At 40.1% G+C, this 21,831-nt stretch overlaps 1 protein-coding gene and 1 pseudogene across 4 annotated transcripts in view; both read right to left on the bottom strand.

Annotated features, from left to right (window-relative positions):
- LOC133482599 (thymocyte selection-associated high mobility group box protein TOX-like) overlaps positions 1 to 21,831 on the bottom strand; it is a 118,124-nt gene that overhangs the window by 39,737 nt on the left and 56,556 nt on the right. For all 4 annotated transcript variants that reach the window (XM_061782900.1, XM_061782917.1, XM_061782890.1 and 1 more), the window contains one exon: positions 12,939 to 12,998. In XM_061782900.1, the coding sequence (XP_061638884.1) occupies positions 12,939 to 12,998 (60 nt within the window). The remainder of the gene's footprint in view (positions 1 to 12,938; positions 12,999 to 21,831) is intronic.
- Positions 11,693 to 11,868, bottom strand: LOC133465585 (U2 spliceosomal RNA; annotated as a pseudogene).

The raw sequence follows: 21,831 nt of genomic DNA, 5'->3' as shown, positions 1-21,831 counted from the left end.
GAATATGCATGATCACAATACTGGGAGTACAAGTGTATAAACTGACTATAAAGGTGTGATGATCTGACAACAACTTAAGTGCAGAAGTCCAAACTAACAAGACAGGGTGCATTAAGGTTGTGTATTAAGTTTGAAAGCATAATGAGCCAATAATACACAAATAACTACTTACAACATCAGAAATATATACTGACGGTATATGAAAGTGCAATGACCTTAGTGCAAAAGTACAACAATGTATGGAAAGTATGGAAGGAGAAGTGTGTTGATCTTACGATGCACACTTGCAGCAGGTACAGTATTTAAAGTTGGTAATCTTATATTACAGAAAGCACTAAATGGTTGATGAACTAACATTACAGAAGTACCAGATATTGGCAAGTGTGTGCAAGTATAAAAGTGTGATGATCCAACAATACAGCAAGTTTGTAATACACAATTTACAGAAGTATGAGAATGTGACATTGGAAGTACAAAATAAAGTACCGTAATAAAGTAATAAATAATAGTTATTAGTAATAGTAATAGTAATAGTAATAAATATGAAAAAGTAAATAGTAATAGGCTGGCATGGTAACCGACGGGTTAGCACATCTGCCTCACAGTTCTGGGGTTCGGGGTTCAAATCCCGTCTCCGCCTGTGTGGAGTTTGCGTGTTCTCCCCGTGCCTGTGTGGATTTTCTCCGGGCACTCCTGTTTCATCCCACATCCCAAAAACATGCGTGGTAGGTTGATTGACGACTCTAAATCGCCTGTAAGTGTGAATGGTTGTTTGTTTCTATGTGCCCTGCGATTGGCTGGCGACCGGTTCAGGGCGTACCCCGCCTCCTGCCCGAAGATAGCTGAGATAGGCTCCAGCAGCCCGCGATCCTAGTGAGGATAAGCGGTGAAGAAAATGGGTGGATGGATGGATAATAGTAAAAATAGTAAGTAATTAATAAGTAATAAAGTATCGATCGGCCACCTATCATGATTGGCCGATTTTCGCGGAAATTACGTGATCGCCGATTGTCTGTCAATGCCTTTCATTGCTTATAGACTTTACACCGATCTGATTGGCCTGATCGGTATTGGCCGATAATTAGCATTTTATGCTGATGGGCTGATCGGCTTTAATGTCAGCGATTTGATCAATGACGTCATTGATCGGCTCTGCAAAAAACATTTACTCCACGTCGCCATTGTGTATAGTATATTTGAATCCAAAAGCTGTATTATTTTTAGTCTTGTCGCATGTCTTTTGACGTAGTACTGTAAGTATCTGACAGCCAATAAAGTTATTTAAAAAAAAAAAACATGTTGTTGGTGTGGAAAAGACAACACGTAATGTGTTGATCAGACTACAAGACAAATCTGGTCTTTCACGATTGCACTATGTCAGACTACTGCAATAAAATCTTGTATTCCGATAGCACGATTCTTTACGATCACTGGGCTTAATCTTATCAACTCAAGTGCGACCGAATACATGCGTTACCACGGCCACGACAACAACAATCAATCGCGTCGTGTGTATTATAAAAACAAAATGGGGGAAAACGTGTGCTGGTGGTCACCGGTGCTTGGGAGAGGACTTTAATTCAAGGCTTGCTTGAGGTATGTTCACATACTTTTAATACGATATGGCTCGCAAGCAGGGAACAAAATGTTATGTAGCCTAGCAAGCTAGTGCTAGCACTAACGGTTGTACTGGCGTTCTGTCGAATCATGCTCTAAAGTTTCGGTGTGAGTGAAGTAATTTAATTACAATAAAGTAATTTAATTACAGTAAGTTAGCACCCATTATTTCTGTCATGTTGTCATGTTGGTTTGACCTGACTGATTAGAATACATGACCTGACAAGATATTTTTGAAGAAACTCAGTATACAGCACACAAGTATATACAGTAAATGAACAAGTCATTTAAATAGACACATTGCTCCATCTTGTGGTTCAGATGAGTGATCGGGTATCCTTTTTTTTAAAAAAATCCTGATCGTGTCAAGCGTAATTGCCGATTACAAAAAACGGTCACCTGTGGCTCGTACTTTACCGCCACCAGAGAATGTGTGCAGTGCAGTGCAAGGCTGGGCAATTAATCCAAATTTGAGCATGCTTTAAATTGTTTATTGACACCCCAGTAGGAGTTTACTGTAAAACTCAATGCACACATTTTACCCTCAAAATACAAAACATCATTTTAGAAATCGCCAGCTTATGCTAACAGTTAATGAAAAACCCTGTTGACCGGCTAGCTAATATTAGCATTTGATCACGGGACGGATTTACCTTCAAATATTGAATATTCACACACAAACGCCTATACTGTATTCTTTCTATCCCTGAAAAATTTGTTTATTTACGTTATAATGCGACTTTCTTATTCTACTCTTTTCTTTTTTAGCTTATAGTAAACGAGTAGCTCAATACATGCACCGCACCACACTGGCCATAAGAGGCCAAGGCGCACACAGCAGGAACAGTAGACTGTCACTGACTGTAGGGCTGCACATTTTTGCCAAAATAATAATCGCGATTATTTTGATCAATACTGTAATCACGATTATTAGCCACGATTATTCTTCATGTTAGGGGGGAAAAAAAAATCTTCATTTTAATTGCACTACTTTTCAACTAACAATATGTAGCAGGTTTCAGTGTGAAATTAATCTTTAAAAAAAAATAAAATAAAAAGAGGTATAATAAAAAAATAATATGTACCCCCAAATATTCTACTTTACCAAGGGCTAACTGAATAAATATGCTATTACAAAATGCAGTCACAAATTGCAACTTAATGGAAGAAAATATAGTTAATGCAAAAAAGGCAATAACATTAGGCGGTAAGCACCGACTTTTCATTTAAAAATCCCAGTCAATATAGTGAATTGTCAAGGATGGTACGTCTCCGTTGTTCTGCTTCACCATTGGTCAATCGTGCACAGTCACAAACTGCAAAGAACTTGGCAGTTGTGATTTATCTCTCTATTTACTCCCGGCATTTTTTTTTACTACAGTCAGGCCGGCCGAAAAGTTGAAGTCAAGGCAGCCGCTACAACGATTGTTAATAGTGTCTTAATAATGTGACATGCCACCTCGCCGCCAACAAGAGGGCCAACTTCAAAATAAAAGCTTCATATATTACTTCACTGGACATCAATGCCATTTTAAGCTTTTATTTTGAAATTGGCCAAGGTGGCAGCCTTTCATGAAGCCTTAACCATACCTTCGCCCCCTGGTAGTTGGCTGACAAGGTTGCGGGCTCTGCTGTAAATGAAGCAGTGACCTCATTTTAAATGTAAAAAATCGCAGATGATCAGGCTCATTTAATCGTGGCCGCCAAAATCACGATCACGATTAATTAGTGATTAGAATAATTCCGCATCTTTAATTGACTGTATAAAAAGACTAACTGTGACATGAAATCAGACTAAGCTTTTCCTGTTTTAGGTCAATTAGGATTACAAAACATATTTCTATTTGTTAAATGCGAGAGTAATAAGAGGATTTTTTTTGGACTGGCACATTTTTAGCCATGACTATATTTTTTGTTATTTTTGTTAATATTTTAACCTATTATTATTTTACTTGTTACTAATTTATTTTCTGGTTGTTATTTTAAGTTATATTTGAAGTTTAGTTTTCATAGTTAAATAACTACAAAGTTTTAAATTAAATGCATAATCATATTTACCAATCGTGATTTCAATAGCAATAAAAAAAAATTGTGATTATTATTTTTTCCCATTTTTTTTCCACCTTTCACACTGTGCAGGCGCACAGAACCTGCAAAGCAAACCCAAACAAACATGTCAGATCTTATAGGAATACCACTCACCATAAATAAATTGAAAAATGTACAGCTAATCCATATGAACAGTATCGGCAGTGATCGGGAGATCTCACTCATGGATGATTGGTATCAAACTCAGCAGCATAAAACTGTGATCGGTCAGGGGATGCTGGAGCCTATCCCAGCTGACTCCGGGCAAAAGGCAGACTACACCCGGAGCTGGTTGCCAGTCAGTCAGTCAGTCGCAGGGAACATATAGACACAGACTACCATTCGCACCGTCACTGAGTGGGAACTGAACCCACGCTATCCGCACCAAAGTCAGGCAAGTGTACCACTACACCATCAGTGACGACTACGACTACTACGACTACGACTACTACTAAATAATAATAATAGGAAGAAGAAGAAAAATAATTATAATATGAAGTTTTAAACAATGAAGTTTTGTCCTGAAATTGAAGAAAGCTTTTGGTAAGACTACCAAGTTCAAGGTTGACCCTGAGTCTCTCCCAGTGCAGCTGCAACAAGATGGGTTATGTGAAGAAGGGATTAGGATTGACATTTCATGATTAAAGAGGTGAGACATGAATTTGCTTATATGAAGTTAATTCCGGTGGGTGTTTAAAAGTGTACAAAGAGGGAGAAATCCAATGAGGGACTTGAGAGAGTATCTGAGTTTAAAAACAGACCGAAATAAACTACTGCAAAATGAAAAAGGAACACAGAATGAGACGGAACACAAGACCAACTACAGTACAGAGCTTTGCAGTAATACCGACCATCGGCCACTGTTCTCTTGCAGTTGGCCAAATCAATATAGACACATGGCACAGCAAGACACCTGCGAGCAGAAAACACGGGGAAAAAACTTACTGCTCCTCTGAAGACCAGTGGCCCCTTGCTCTGCTTCTAAAGAACACAAGGCAGCAGTGCCAACAACAGTGAGAGAGACACACAAACTCCTTTTAACGTAAAATACACTCCTCTACACAGCTGCTTCTCTAAATCCTCCCTTTGTTGTCTCTCATTTTCCCTTCACTATCTCATATATATGTACATGCTTGCAGGCTAATTACAGGGGGAGTAGAAGCCAGCCAAAACCTTCCAAAATATACAGCACATAAAGGACATGTCTGCACAAACACTCCAACAAATCAGGCCTGATATGAAACCAAAGAACACTTATTGTCCATTGTACCAAATTAGAAAATGTGTGGTCATCGTTGAGAGTAGCCATTTTGGTTTGGCGTGAGCCTTGTCATGCAGCTATTACCCTACTGCAAAAATATACACTGTAATCAGCATTATTTGACACATGCATGATAATCAGAATGACATGAGATGCTTTTCAATGGGACACAAAGGGGTGGGGAGGTTCTCTCATGCTCAGAAGTGACAGACAATTTTCACTTGCCATAAAAAGAGCACTTAAAGTTATTCTGGCAGCTCATCCATCCATCCATTTTCTGAGCCGCTTTTCCTCACTAGGGTCACGGGCGTGCTGGAGCCTACCCCAGCTATCATCGGGCAGGAGGCGGGGTACACCCTGAACTGGTTGCCAGCCAATCGCAGGGCACATACAAACAAACAACCATCCGCACTCACATTCACACCTACGGGCAATTTAAAGTTGTCAATTAACCTCCCATTCATGTTTTTGGGATGTGGGAGGAAACCGGAGTCCCCAGAGAAAACCCACGCAGGCACGGGGAGAATATGCAAACACCACACAGGCGGGACCGGGGATTGAACCCCGATCCTCAGAACTGTGAGGCAGACGCTCTAACCAGTCATCCACCGTTCTGGCAGCTCAGACAGTTTAAATCGTTATTTCTGCGCACTGTTCTGCAACAAAATAAGATGCACAATGTTTCCATTTCTAATTCCTTGTAAAAACGATGATTGCTTTGTTTTTCTGAACAAGGAACAATCAATGAGACCAACTGTCTGTTCAATATAGTACTATATTTGAGATGCAATCGGAACTAATTTGTCAGCCAACCTAGATAACCAAAAGCTTAATTAATTCAGCTATTCCCATAATGGTTTTGGACAGCTATATATATAAACACTCCACAATTTGACATTATGAGATGAATGAGACACATGGAAAACATCAATATCATATAGAAACTGTACAGTGGTCAGAACCATGGAAACATCTTGTTTGAATGAAGTGATTGCTTCCAAGCAGACAGTAAACGGCCCCCTTTAAAGCTGTTTCTCATTAGCGGCTCTCTCTTTTTAAAAGTGCAGAGATGTTATGTGTAATGCAATCTCCTGGCTATGTCAAACTGCTACCTCACTGTATATGCAGACAGACGCAAACAATGGACTCTCTGTTCTGGCTCCATGCACCTTTTTCACAGAATGGTAAGGCTCCTATATGGTCAGGAATCCATAGTTAAAAGTCAGAGTAAGGGGCTCTTCTTCCATAAAATGAGATCCTTTTGAAGGTAGCATACTCTATTGAGCATTTTCAGATAAATAAAAAAAACAAACAAATACATGCATATGCTTATGCATAAAAAGATTTCATTGATGTTACAGTAATCCCCATTTCAAATTGATGCAGAAAATAATTCCGTATTTGAGACTCTGATTTGTCAAAAGCCAGAAATATTAAACACAGAAAATGCATGAAATTAAGCATCCATTAACAAATGACTCGCATGCACAGCAAATTGTTCAGATTACTAATTTTGCATGATCTTCAAACAATGCAGACTTCTCTTTAATGTAGTTGCTTTCAAATTCATCTGTTCAGACCTTTTACTGTGAATAATTGACATTGGTGTGCCATGCAATTGGTTCTGCTAAAGTCCACAGTATAACATCTTGTTTGATAAAACCTTTCAATCGAATCCATTAAAAATCACAAAGTGGTGTGCAGAAGAAATATGTTGTAATTCTACCCCAAAATAACAGATTTTATAATGATTTTGATGTATGGTGTATGGCGTGGTGGATTTGGTGGCAAAAGTGGAGGTGGACCAAAATGCAAGGAAGAAGCAAGACGAGGAGCATGTGTAATCTCCAAAAACAATTTATTCAAAAAAAGAAAGCAAAGAAGATTCATGAAGAGTTTAAAAAAAAGTTAAGTCCCCAAAAATCAAGAATCAAAGTAACACAAAGAAACTAAACACTCACCACGATAGGAAAAGATGACGTGACAAAAACAACACACACACACACACAACAACAACAACAACAATGGACCTACACAGACTGAACAAACCCCGGGAACTAAATACAAACAAATTGATGAGACAGCTTGGCATACCTGGACAAGTGGCTGTAGGGAATTGATTTGTTGACACAAGGAACAGGGCTGACGAGAACAAGTGGAGACGAAACCCAAACGAGCAGACAAGACATGAACATGGGACACAGGAAAACTTGATGAAACATGAAACAAAATTAATTCTAATCAAAACAAATTCAATAAAAACACAGATCACTATATCTGACAAGAGATTGGCCTAAAATAATGACAATAGCATGTCTGTCATTGGCATGGCAAACAGAGATCACTTGTAATATTGTTTAACCAACAAGGACACCCTGAAAGGTGTGTTAGCATTAGCATCGATGCTAACTTTGGCCTTCAGAGCTCTGCACCATGACTCCCTTCACAATAGTATGGCGAAAACTGTGCCACATTTAACGCATCAGACAAAACGCAAATACTAATCAACAATGCAGGAGAATAAAGGTTTCTTGTATTTACCAACATTATATTCAAGAGAAGACTGGTGTCAGGTCACCTGAGTCTGCTGCTTGAGTCCCGCCCTTTCTTTTCCCAATGTGTGTGTGTGTGTGTCCTTGTGCAGGAATGGAAAGACGTGTGGAGCAGGGACCCTGGTGCAGTCAACTGTCGAAGCTGAGTTTGTGCATCCATTCCAAGTATCTTCCCGATATTGACCCTGCCTTGTTATCTGTGTGTTCAGATTGTTTCATGGTTGCTCCCTGCCTACCATCCTTGCATCCTGCCGACTTGGAACCCGCACACGGATCCCATTCTCCCACCCCGAATCGCTCACCTTTTGGTCACCACAACCTCCAATACCTCTGTTCAATAAAACCATCATTGTAATCTGCCAGCTGCCTCCATTCTCTGCGATTAGGTCCTCCATAGACCTAGAGCTATAACAGGGGGAGGAGGACTCTGTAGCCAAGTGGAGACTGTGGAGTATAATACTGCTGGCACAGCAAAAGGGCACGCTAACAGTGTTGCTGTGATGACGAATCTCCTTGACCTAGGAGCAGCAGTATATCATAGCACTTGTTTAGCAAATTGAAAACGCTCCTAAAATGATAACATATTTATTTCAAGATATGTCGTTCTCACACTGACTGAGTTCTAAAGTGCGTTAACTGGCTTGACTTCAATTACTTCTGACCATGTCTTTGATGATTAACATATGCTTGTTTACAGCTATAGATTTTTTCAAAATGTGAATTTTAGAGACATCTACAACAAATCAAGCAACAAATGCAACTTGAATGGTTGTTAAGTGCTGTTACAACAATTCACTACTGAATAATAAGCAACAACATGGTACAAGACTGACTGGTGGCTTAAAAATGTCCTTCTATAGACCTTAGTGCAAGCGAAGCCCAAGTTATTAATCATTCTAGTATTTCATATTACTGCTTAGTATTTGTGCTCAGAAACCATAAACACTTGAGCAAAGCCATGCACATTTTACCCCTTTCACATTTCAAATGATTGTGGTGCATTAAAGGATTTTGGGAATTAAAGCCCGAGTATGAACTATGTGTTGGTGGTGGGGAGTTTTGGGACTGGTGAGTAAGCTTCTCTTTGACATCACTGACAGAGTATCAACTGCAGCTGAGATGTTTTGAAAAGCCCAAATTGCTTTATCCACTAAGAAGTTATTTGTTGACACAACAGTGCAGACCTGCAGAGGCAGTCAGTGATTGACACATGGCTGCCGCAGCGGAGAAAGTACAAAGCTGGACATTTATCCCAATTAGTGCGCACACATGTATGCGTGCAAAGTGACATAATTAGGGCAGGCCAGCAAATGTGAATAACAATAATGGACTCCCACTCTGTGATGTGAGCTATAAGTAGACAATAAGCTTTAAAGCTCCCTCTCGACCTCTCATTACAGTCACTCAATCCTAACATCAAAGGTAAAACAACCTTATGACTATAGAATCTGTGTGTGTGTGTGTGTCTGTCTGTCTGTGTGTGTATGGTTTTATGAGTGTGTTGTTTATCTTGGCAAAAACAACATCAAAAGTGGATGTAAAAAAATGTATATCAAAAGCTAATTGTGGCTGTTGGGCAGTATGTTCAAATATGGCTAATTTTTTCACAACTTAATACTATTGGTCTGTCCCCTCGTAGTCTGTTATTGTTATCATTAACCAAATTCAAGCGCTGAAAATAGATTGAGAACAAATCTATTAACTATCTCGAAAGCTCAACTGTCTGAGAAATGTAAAACTTCCCTCGCTCTGCAGGAGCCGTGCGGCTTTATGTCGCCTCAAGAATGAAAGTCAGGATGTTTTTCAGACAGTAACGAGTGAAAAGAGTTTGGTTTAGTACATTTGAGTAAGTCAGGTTGTTTTGTTAGAAATGGATCGCTGTGATGCTACGGTGGGGAAGGAACTGATCCACCAGGAAGTTAATTGCGTGCAGATTCATTTATGCCTATTAAACTGCTTCGTCAGCTCATTGTTTTATTTACTGGATAATTCATGGCTCTAAGACACTGGTGTCAAACTCAAGGCCGGGGGGCCAGATCCAGCCCACCACATCATTTTATGTGGCACGTGAAAGCAAATCATGTGCGTCAACTCTGATGATTCTTGCAAAAATCTGTACCTAAATTTCAAATGATCATAAGTAATAAATAATAATGTTGAGATATTGCAAGCATTTTTTTGTTACCAAACCCTTTTTTACAGTAACTAGAACAATAGTTGAACAACCTATTATCCTTGAATTATGATTTCAAAACTAGTTATCCATTTGTTGCATATATGTAATAAATTATGATGAGGCGATTTAACAGTTATGGTTTCACAGTCATAACGGCCCTCTGAGGGAAAGTGCAATTACAATGTGGCCCGGGACAGAAATGAGTTTGACACCCCTTAAGACCTTTGAGAAAGAGAAGGAAGATGATGCAACTATGGGTGTCACTAGGGCTGGGTGATATGGCAATAAAAATAAAAATAAAAATACTACACCGGTGTGCTTGGTCATGGTGACATTGTTGATGTACAGTACTCATCATAGCCGAGTCGCTTTCACGACAGGCGAGGAATGAGTGTGCTTCCTAGTTCCTAATCTGTTGCCAAAGGTGAATGGCTTTACAAAGAAAAACTGCCACTGTACCAAAAATAACATGTTCCAGACTCCAAAGACTTGTGTTTTGTACTTCTCGGAGTTAACACCGCTCTCTCTCTGATCTATGTACAATAGACAATAGATATAACTCATCACATGGCTGCCACGTCAATGCCCCACATTCAACATGGTCGCCACATAGGCCTGTCTTTTGGAATTGGATCTAGTAATATTGTACATCTTTGACCCAGAAATATGTCAGTCCCATTCTCTGCCTGCATTGTACGATGGTCCGTTTTATCTGATAGCCGTTAAATCATGGTCTGTTTTATCAATGTTCCACTGTATCCATCCATCCATTTTCTGTACCGCTTATCCTCACTAGGGTCGCGGGCGTGCTAGCGCCCATCCCAGCTGACTCCGGGCGAGAGGAAGGGTACAGCCTGAACTGGTCGCCAGCTAATCGCAGGGCACAACCATTCGCACTTACATTCACACCTACGGGCAATTTAGTGTCTTCAATTAACCCACCCTGCATGTTTTTGGGATGTGGGTGGAAACCGGAGTACCCGGAGAAAACCAACGCAAGCACGGAGAGAACATGCAAACTCCACACAGGCGGGGCCGGGTTTTGAACCCCGGTCCTCAGAACTGTGAGGCAGATGTGCTAACCAGTTGTCCACCATGCTGCCCTGTTCCACTGTGTATTGTTTTTTAAATTGCCAGTCTTAAAGTATCTGTACTGAAAACTAATGAAACTACTGAGTAGTTCAACATTTTATTAACATATGAGGTACTATAAATAAAAAAATGCAAAAGATAAACAGAAACATTACAACAAATGTAGAAAAATATAAAATAACACAATTAACTACTTTACAGTCTTGAAGGTTTTTGCAGGTATGCACAACCCCTGGTCAGAGTGTGGTTGTTTTTTATATCATTGGTTATTTGTTGAAGGGGAAAACAACATTATGGTGTAATGCATATGCTAATGACTCGCTGCTATGCTAAACGCTGCCATGCCACTGGGAGAAATTTAGGGTTGAGTGTCTTGCCCAGGGACACTTCAACAGCAGAAAGTCAGAGCCAGGATTCAACCTACCAACCCTTTGGTCACTGGACGACCCACTTTTCCGACTGCGCTACAGCCCCCCATCACTTTGTATTACAATTGAGAAACTGACACGTGTGTGTTTTTCTGTGTGCATCCATTGGTCTTGACCCCTCATTGACCGTAATTAGCAAGCCTCTAATTGATGAGGAGGGTTCACCTCGCCATGTTTTCACTCTCTTTCCTGACTGCTGGATCAACAAACTGCGACGTTCCAAAATTGGCCATATGTCCGGCCCAGTGTTGCCGCCTAGCAGCTGGGAGCACTCAACGCCGCGCCTGTACGTACCTCCCCGACTGTGACCATGACTGTGCATCCAGACGGTAAGCGGTATCAACAGCGCTGCGAGTGGTGCGATGTGGTTGCTGAGCTTTGAGTGACTTGTTGACTCACACAGTGAATACACTGTTGATGGTATAATCCATATGCCATGTTTAAAATAACATAATCTGTCAAATGGCATTTAATGGTGATTCATTACATAAGGAAAAACAGGACAAACTCAAATATCCCTGCTATGAGTGAGTGACGTTCAAGACAACCAAACATGACTATATTGATCCATTTCTATTCCATGATTTTAATTAGTTATTAAACTGATAAGAACAGATACTACACTTGATCTTAGCCAAAAGGCCGAGAAGCGATTTCAATTAGTTATTGAAATGTAACATTATTAGTTGACAGGTATGATTCTGCAATAGTATAATAGATGTGTTCAGCCACTCATTCATTTTTATTCAGACAAGTGATATTTTCAAGAATGGTCCAAGTGCTGTGCATTATAAGGTATGAACAAAAGTCTTACTTGGGGGCAATAAACCTTAATTTTTCCAACATTTTCACTGTTTAAGACAAATTAATTACTTTTGGTATTGTGACTTCTGAGACTCGAATTCTGCAAATTCTGATCCTATCTAACTGACAACACATTTGGACTTTCCAAACTAAACCAGATGAAAGAAGAATATCCTAGCAATCACAACAGCAATACACAAAAACAACAATCACTAACAGAAAACTTTCAGCACTGAGCTTTGTATCCAAAGATTTTTTCCAAAGCGAGTGAATCACAACCACAACCACAACCACAACCACAACCAACAGCTAAATGGCAATAAATCAGAGTTTGTTTATTTTAATAAAGAAAATAAATTCATATATTAGGACATGGCTGTAATTTTGGAAAAATATATTGGAAAATCTTAGCAATACTCCTATTTCCAGAAACAAACAAAAAGTGATTATTCCATTGGCAGCATTTGTGGGCGCATGAGGTTAGGACATATGCCTTTCAGCCTAAGGTTCAAGGTTCGAATATCAGCTCGAACCTTTCTGTGTGGAGTTTGCATGTTCTCCCCGTGCTTGTGTAGGTTTTCTCCAAAGTTCCTCCCACAAGACATGCATGTTAGTTTAATTGAAGAATCGAACTTGCCCATAGCTGTGAATCTAAGTGTGAATGCCCAAAGTCAGCTAGAATCAGGTCCAGCTAACCTGTGAACCTGAGCAGATTTTATGGCTGTATGGACTATTCTCCAAACAATAAAAAGTATGGTGAGACAGTAATTACCTTTATATATGCTATATTTACAAATATTTACAAAGAAAAACACAGAAGGGAGGACGGGACATTATACTCACATTAATACAGACATTGTTTGTTTTAATGTTTACATTGTCACCAAAACAAAATTGGTAACAGATATGGGCACACCTACCTGGTTTGGTGACCGAAACTCTTGGTTATTGTCATTCATGTACATGTTGTCACCATCAAACTGTGGGAAGAAACAGAGAGAAGAAATTAACATGGAATTCAAATAAATAAAAATAAATAAATAAATACACCATGGAGGAGCTGTGCAGTGGAAAGCCCTTTACGGGTGGCCTGAAGAGTGAGACTAATGACTTTGTCACTCTGGTTAAACCTTATGTGTGGCATGGAACTGTCTGTAATTACTGTTCATTAGCGAGGCCTGTAATGAGACTACATGAGCTCAGTGGTGAAAGATAGGCCGTTCCCTGTGGGCTCTGCGGCGTGTGAATCAGCGCACAGCGGCGACACGCTGCGTCTTTGGGAGCGAGCTAACAAGACATTAAAAGATCGCTTGCCGCAGGTGCCAAAACACTGTCTGACGGGGGGTTAGGACTCAAACACTGACCCCTGATCCCCCACCCCCGCCCCGCCGAGAGTGTAGCGAAACAATCCTGCGCCACCACTTGAGTGCTACATGCAACACGCTAGCTGTGATGTCAAGTATGCTGGAAGGATTAATCCCACAGGAATTCCCTGCAAAGATCAGCTGTGACAAAGAGGAAAAAAATGCAACTCGCGCTCTGTTTTTAGCTCAGGAGAAAATGAGATTCCTCCCCACAAACAGCTCAGTAAGTGAACAGATGCAGTGTCAAGGTGACAGAGAAACTGCAACCCTGTTAAGAGGAGACGTATTGTGAAACGCCCTTGGCTTCCAAAGGCATCACACTTTTTCATAGCACGCACACAGCAAATGGAACAAACCTTGACTGGACTGGATAATAACAATCATGCACACACATACACACACACACACACACACACACACACATACAAAGAAACTCAATGTGTCAAATGAAGCCCCCTTTTTCTTTGCTGACTGAGGTCACTCTTTGTAATATCACTGCACAGAAGCCAGACAGCAGAGACAACATGATCAAACTCGACAGCGTTCCAACACCAGATTCTTCAGATGTGAAGCTACTGGGAGCCCTTTTTCATTCGGGTGGTCGTCTTTGTGCACACACAAAAAAAGAAGCCTTGAAGACAAAATAAACACATGCTGGGTAAGAGAGGACAAGGAATAAGATATGACATACGAGGTTAAAACAGTGACCAACAAGCAGGTAGTACTTCATCAAGGTTTATACATTTGTCATCTGCAAAATCAATAAACTAGGATTTACCAGATTTAAAGGTAATTTTTTATTTTCACAATTTCTTCCAGATCCAATGTAAAACGAGCCTACATACAAACAATACATGAATATACAGCCAACCTAATCTGATGAAATATGAGCATCTTCATATTACATGTGATTTTCCATTCAACATTAAATGCCTGCCAAATGCACAATCTGGATCAGATCTTTATCAAACTTGGTCTGACAGCAGATCATCACTTCTTATTCTTTATACGCATAGCACATTTCAAATTGAATTCAAATGTTATATGTATAATTTGTGTTGGCCCAAATAAAAAAATCAATGGGAAACATCTTAGAAAAATACCTGTACATCATAAACTGTCATGAGCTGTGCCCTGCAGTTCTTTTGTTGGAGCTTGGTTGGCGCTTTGCGCTCCTCTCGCCCCCTATCACTCCCTCCCTCTCTCTCTTCCCAATAATCAGCAACACCTGTCATCAATCAGCCTTCATCAACACCTGAATCAAAGCCTGTCAGATACAAGACTCCACTGCCAGAGTATTAACGTTCTCCTGTGGTACAACGGCTCTCAAACCTGCACGTAAGCTACGCCAGTCTTTGCTATACCTCTGACCTCCGTGTTCTTACTTGTCCTCAGTGCTCCTTCTGTGTTCTCCGCCGTGCTGACCTCCTCCACCACGCCACCAAGCCATCCACCTGCTCACGCCAACGCCTGCCAGACGTTCCCTATCCCGACGACCTGCCAATACGCCCCAGGGATCCACCTTGATATCCTCTTCAATAAACCTTTCACCACAACCCTCTCAGCCTCCGCTTGCTTCTGGGTCCAGAGAAAAGTGATACTTTCGTATCGGGACAATAAACCATCCAGGTTGATGAAGCGTAGACAGGAAGTTGCAAACACAAACCCATGCCGATGAAATCATAACCTCAACTATTAACGTTAACTAGACTAATAGACCATATTATATGTAATCGTCTTGTTGATATGAGAAAGGTAGCTAAATGAGCATGTGGTGGGTGAAAAATAAAAATTCATGGACGTTTTGGGACATTGCTTGGTTAACGATGCATATAGTGGCAGCCAGTATGGAAATTGACTAGGCTGTAAGAAACATTATACAGGGGTGCCTCAATTTAAGAGTTAATTATTTTTCCGTGAACACTCTCTTGACTCCACACTCTCATATCTCAAATCATCTTTCCCCATGAAATTTATGGGAATTCCATTATTGCATTTTTTAATAAGAAAAATATCACTCTACAGTATTCTATTTAATTAAAGTATACAGTAATAACATAATTAAATAGAATGCAAAGAATAAGATAAGCAGTTTATTTATCATGATGAAATTATTGTGCAGCTCCTTCTGGTGTGGGAGCCTTGGCCACCAAAGGGCAGGATGATACAGGCATGTAGCGAGCCTTCTAAAGTATTGAGATTGATCGAGGTTTTTCGTCGCTTTTCCTAAAATGTATGAATACAAAAAGAGACGTGGTGCCCAAAGATAGTTTGATTGTAACCTTCGACGTACGTCGAATTACACCGGAAGTAAACGCAGGGGCTTACTTTGCGACGTATTCCTTTTCAAAATTAATTACGCTTTTATCCAAAACCAGTATACGATACAAGTCATACAATAAAAACTGAACAATGATTAATATATTAGACAAACTTGACTCAAAAACCTATTTGACAATGAGAAAAATAGCTTACAGCATTTCACGAGAATAATCTGGGACCTGATAATAACAATATAAAAGGCTGGTTTAAAGAAAAAAGTTCAGATGCAAGGTTGTAAATCATGGTGCCTTAAGAGAAAAGTGTGGATACTGTAGTTCTGGGCAACGTATCTTTATTTTAAAAGAGAGCAAGAACATCACTGAAGGCTTATCTTGATGAAAAGGATGTGTTTTTCTTCTCTTAACTCACTTGGAGCTGTTTGTCAAGCTGGCACTATGTACCGTACTCTGCCACTTGTTGATCTGTTTGCCCCTGATGGAAATGACACGTTTAACCAGTCATCTTCTAAATAGCTTTCCCAGTTGGATTTGTGAAACAACTTTATTCTTTTGCAGAAACAATCCATCTGGTGTCTCAAGTTACTTTTATGTCTTTGTTGAAGGATTCCCTAGAGTGTAGTTGGTAAATAAGAGAAATGTAACAACAAATTGGGCAAGCTCCAAAGGAAAACAGAATGTTCCGAGTGTAAAGCCTCTCATGCAACTTCAATTTCCAAAAACATTCAACTTGACATTGCCACAAGTAATCTACCCATCAATTTTCTATACCGCTCATGCTGTTGGTCGTGGGTGGCTGGAGCCTATCCCAGCTGACTTCAGGCGAAAGGCAGACTACACCCTGGACTGGTCGCCAGTCAGTGGCAAGGTACATGAGACAAACAACTATTCACTCTTACATTCACACCGTCTCCGAGTGGGAACTGAATCCACGCTGCTTGCACTGAAGTCTTGCGAATGTACCACTACACCATCAGCGATAAATATTAAATTTGAAAAAAAAAAACACACACACCCATTAAAAAGACAAAATACAACCTAGAAAGGTCAGCCATTTTGTGCTTCAACATGGCTGCTCATATATTGCAACGTAAAGCACTGCCGCCAGCCCCCCCCCCCCCCCAGCTTTCTTATGCACTGCCTCTCTCCCATTTAAAATGCCAATTTATCCTCGATTCAATGCTATCAGCTCTGCCATTACTCCACATTTACAGCAGAAATCATCTTCTCATTCACTGCTCTTCCATTTCTCTCTATCCCCCCTCGCTTTCTTCCTCTCATGTTCTCATCGTCTCCAACCTTTCGTTGCAGTTGCAGCCTGCCTCTACTTCTCTCCCCTCTCTTTCTTCAGAGGGCCTTGGCATCGCTCGCTCCCCGGCAGTCTAATTGGGCATTCTGCCTGAGACAAGGGCCTCATTAAGCAGTAATTACACACATGTTGTTTTCGGCAAACATCTCTATTTGGATTGCTTTGCATAGTAATTGTTCAGCGGGGACCACTGCTTGCGATGTTTCCCTGCGTGACATGTGGTGCTGGGAGAGAGGAATAAAGAGGATGTGAGAGAGTAATAATAGGATGTAGAAGAGAGATGAATTAGGAACTAAAGAATGCATACATAAAAAGATAATAGGGAAGATCAAAGTAGATAGCCTAAAAGGATGAAGGTGAGGCCCTAAATTGAGAAGAGACAATGAATAATAGGGATTCTGTGCGAGAGGAAAGGTGGGTGGTGAGGTGGAGAGTGAGGAAGTGGATGGGGAACAAAGTAGCGCAGCTCGCGAGGCCCACAACTAGGTCATGCCTCGCAATCATCAACAAAGCTGAGTGTCTCAAAGCTAATGAAGCCACAAGGTTGACGTTTATGCTAACTAGCATACCCAGGGAAACCATGTAATATTTACACTGCGCTAATAGCGCGACACAACACTGGGAACGTTTCATCGAGTCACAGGTGAGACGAAGGGCAGCCGAATGGCAACCATACAAGCTTGGGATTGACTGATGGACAATCCATAAACTCCACATAAAACCTTGGGGGCAACATCTGTTTACGTGGGGGGTTGGGTACAGAAAGACACAGAGAGAGCGAGAGAGGGAGAGAGAGAGTGTGTGCCATTTCAACATTTTTGACAATGTTCTGACGGCTGTTACAGACCAAACCAGTAACTGAATCATCATCAATTTATGTTTGTTCATTTTTTGCACTGTCAATTTGAAATCATGTCCTGTGTTTGAATAAAGGAATGGAAATTATTTTCATTTTTTGTATCCGATCCCTCAATTAATTGATACAATAATCCACAGATTAATTGATTAATAAAATAAGCAGCCCTACAAATGTGCTTTGCATTATTATGGAATTTATTTTTATGAATAGTTAAGCGCCGATATGTGAGAACCTTATTTTTCCGAGCAACATCAACACAAAAAGTTGTATTTCAAAAAAGGAGACATTTTTTCATTAATTGAAGGAAGCTACCAGTATTATTTTAATTAAATTGTTGTTACTAAAATCAAAAAGGTATTAATTTTGGTGCGTTACCTTTAAAAAGGTTGAATTGAGGCAACTTTTCATAGAAAATCTTACCAAGTACTTGTGAGACAAAGTTATCATGCTAGGGTTGCACAATTAATCTAATTTTAATCGTGATCGCGATTTTGGCTGCCACGATAAAATGAGCCTGATCGTCGGCGCTTTTTAAAATTTCAAATGCGGGCGCTGCTGCATATGAAAAGTGCTTCATTTGCAGCAATGCCCGCAACCTAGTCAGCAAGGCACCAGGGGGCGAACATATGGTTAAGGCTTCATTAAGGGCCTTCACCGTGCCCCGTGACCAATTTCAAAATAAAAGCGTAAGATTGCATTGATGTCCAATGTAGTAATATATAAAGCTTTTACTTCGAAGTTGGTCCTCTCAGCACGTCGGCGGAGAGGCAGCATGAACACTATATTAACAATCGTTGCCTTGACTTCAACTTTTCGGCCGGCCTGACCGCAATGAAAAAGAACAGCAGAAGTAAATGAAGACGGAAATCACAACTGTCGAGTTCTCTGCAGTTTGTGACCATGCACGTCTGACCAATCAAGAAGAACATCGTCCTTGACAATTCACTATATTGACGGGGATTTTCAAATGAAAAGTCGGTGCTTGCAGACTAATGTTATTGCGTTTTATGCATTAACTGTATTTGCGTCCATTAAGTTGCACTTCATCATTACATTTTCTAATAGCATATTTATTCAGTTAGCACTTGGTAAAGTAGAAATTCTTGGGGTACATTTATTTTATTATTATCTGTCATATATTCTTATTTAAAGATTCATTTTGCACTGAAAAATAGTGCAATAAAAATAAAGATTTTTCCCTAACATAAGGAATAATCGTGATGAAATAATTGTGATTACAAAATTGATCGAAATAATAGTGATTATTATTTTGGCCATAATCGTGCAGCCCTATATCATGTTTATCTTTTTTGGGAAATTTCACATTATGTTATGTTACATTTATGATAGTGTCCCTATAATTACTGCACATCTACAAGTAATGTCATAGTTTTTAATGAGCTTACATTTTGTGATACCAGAAATGAAATTATGTATCATATTTAAGTTGCACTTTGTGACCGGGATATGTCAGAAGTGGGATTTAATCAGAGCTCTGAATTACACTGCCATTACATTCAGTTTACTTAAAGCAGGACTACTTTTACTGAAGTCACCACTATACTTTTTAATCATATACTGTATGTTCATCCTTCACTACAGTGCAGATAAAAGCGGAGCCCATTACTGGTACAGTTGTACTTTCACCTCATTCTACATCAAAGTGGACTATAAAAATGTAGAAAAAGTACAGCGTACACACACTCAACAAACTTTTAGAACTTTTCAATGTATATAAGAGAATCTCAAGCAGAATGGGTAATACTTGTGACTTTAAAAGCTTTTTTCAGCACACCAAGTCTCTAAATATAATTCTCTCACCGAGCGGAATTAATAAGCCCAGAACAGTACACAGCCATTCTGTGAAGAAAGGGGTGTGGTGGTGGTGGTGGTGTATAGAGGGGGTGCACGGTGGGGACGGTGGGGACGGGGGGGGCTCCTCATGCAATATGCATGCCTGTTTGAGCACCCTCCTTCCTCATCTTCACCCTCTTTTCTTGATTTCTCTTTCTACAGCTCTCACTTCCTCCCTCCTTCTGTGTTCAATTAAGCTGCAGAAGAGACCGAACAAACCTCAATCTGAGACAATGTGCCCCTGAATTTTGATGTTTTCCAACACACACACCCAAAATAAAAGAGGGGGGAAGCAAAAAAGACAACGTTGCATGGCAGTGGGTAAAACAAGACAAGAAAGACTACAGTACCAATTCTGCCACCACACCCAAAGCAAACAATGAACATGGCGCACACACATGCACGCACACACACACGAACATGCACGCACACATGCATGCACACACACACACGGTCACAAATGGTCTTGTAATGTAACAGTGAATCTGTACTTTGCTTCATTACTTATATTTCTGTCAACTTTCACTTTTACTTCTCTACATTTCTGAAATAAAATTTACCCTTAATCATCTTCAAAACTCCATCCATCCACTCTCTGAGCTGCTTATCCTCACAGTGCTGGAGCCTATCCAAGCTATCATCAGGCAGGAGGCGGGGCACACCCTGAACTGTTCGCCATCCAATTGCAGGGCATATATAAAGAAATAACCATCCACACTGACATTGACACCTACAGGCAATTTAGAGTCTTCAATCAACCTACCATGAATGTTTTTGGGATGCGGGAGGAAACCGGAGTGCCCGGAGAAAACCCACGCAGGCATGGGCAGAACATGCAAACTCCACACAGGCGGGGCCGGGGATTGAACTAACTAACTAACCAGTCGCCCCACCGTGCCGCCTCCTTCAAAACTCATTACTACAAAATATAATCCAAAGAAATTGTTTGTTGACGTAATGCCTGAATCGTGTCTCACAAAGCGGAAGTACTGCCTGTACTGATGTGGGAGAGATACAGGTGTGGGAGAGGTCATGAAATGAGACGCAGGTAGCCAGGAAGTCTTTATATGAGCACACTGTAAGTCTGTGTGTGTGTGTGTGTGTGTGTGTGTGTGTCTCCCGCCGTCATTCCTTCGAGCTTGAGCCCAGATGATGGTAGCGTTGTATGATGGCCAAGCTAACTAGGATAAAATAAAAATTAAAAATACATAAATAAAAACATTCTCCAAATTCTAACCACTCCCTATTTTCTTTAATACAGTGGCGCCTTGAGATATGAGTGATTTCGAGATACAACCTGTCATTCATTCAGCTGATTTTGTTCGTTGACTTGCAAATGCAAAAAACAGATACGTGGCAGTGAACTCACTCACTTCAGTTTGGCAAATATTGAACAATTCATCAAAAAAGAGGCTTTACGCTATTTAATCCCACTCCCAGTTAATATTTACTCTAAAACTAAACATAAAACAAAGAGATTTACATATTGTGTATTTAGGTTTAGCATCGATGGTTGTGGTTTTAGAAGCGACAGATATTTGAACACAAATGGTGGAGCAACACATATAGACAGATTATATACTGTAACAATACTCAACAGGCACATATTGTTTTTCTTTGCAATCCGAAGAATGACTAATATTACAACATCTTACTGAGTCACTTACAGTGGTAGTAGAATATGAAGTACTATTCTTCACTTGTGTCAAAATGACTGTATTATACTGCCCCCCTGTGGCCTGCTAACCCTCGTCCACCGTGCCGGCTTGTTTATTAATCACACTCTATTTAATTGAATTAATTGCTGTTTATGTAAAGTACAATATTATAGAGTGCTATTTTTCCATATGACAAAAACAAAAACCTTACTTAATCTTAATCTATTTTTTCGGGGTGGGGGGCAGGGCGGGGGGTGCAGGCTGGACCGGATTGATGGCATTTTCATTAATTTCAATTGGTAAAGATGAGATACGAGTGTTTTAAGTTACGAGCATGGTCACGAAAGGAATCAAAATCGTATCTCAAGGCACCACCATACTTTTACTTCCAATACTTAAGTACATTTAATATTAGCACATGACTTTTGATACAGCACATTTTAGATACTTGAAGACTTACTCCAGTAATATTCTACAAGGTGACAACAAT

The sequence above is a fragment of the Phyllopteryx taeniolatus genome, chromosome 1 (genome assembly GCF_024500385.1).
Source record: "Phyllopteryx taeniolatus isolate TA_2022b chromosome 1, UOR_Ptae_1.2, whole genome shotgun sequence".
NCBI lineage: Eukaryota > Metazoa > Chordata > Actinopteri > Syngnathiformes > Syngnathidae > Phyllopteryx > Phyllopteryx taeniolatus.
This window is presented reverse-complemented; position numbering and strand designations above follow the sequence as displayed.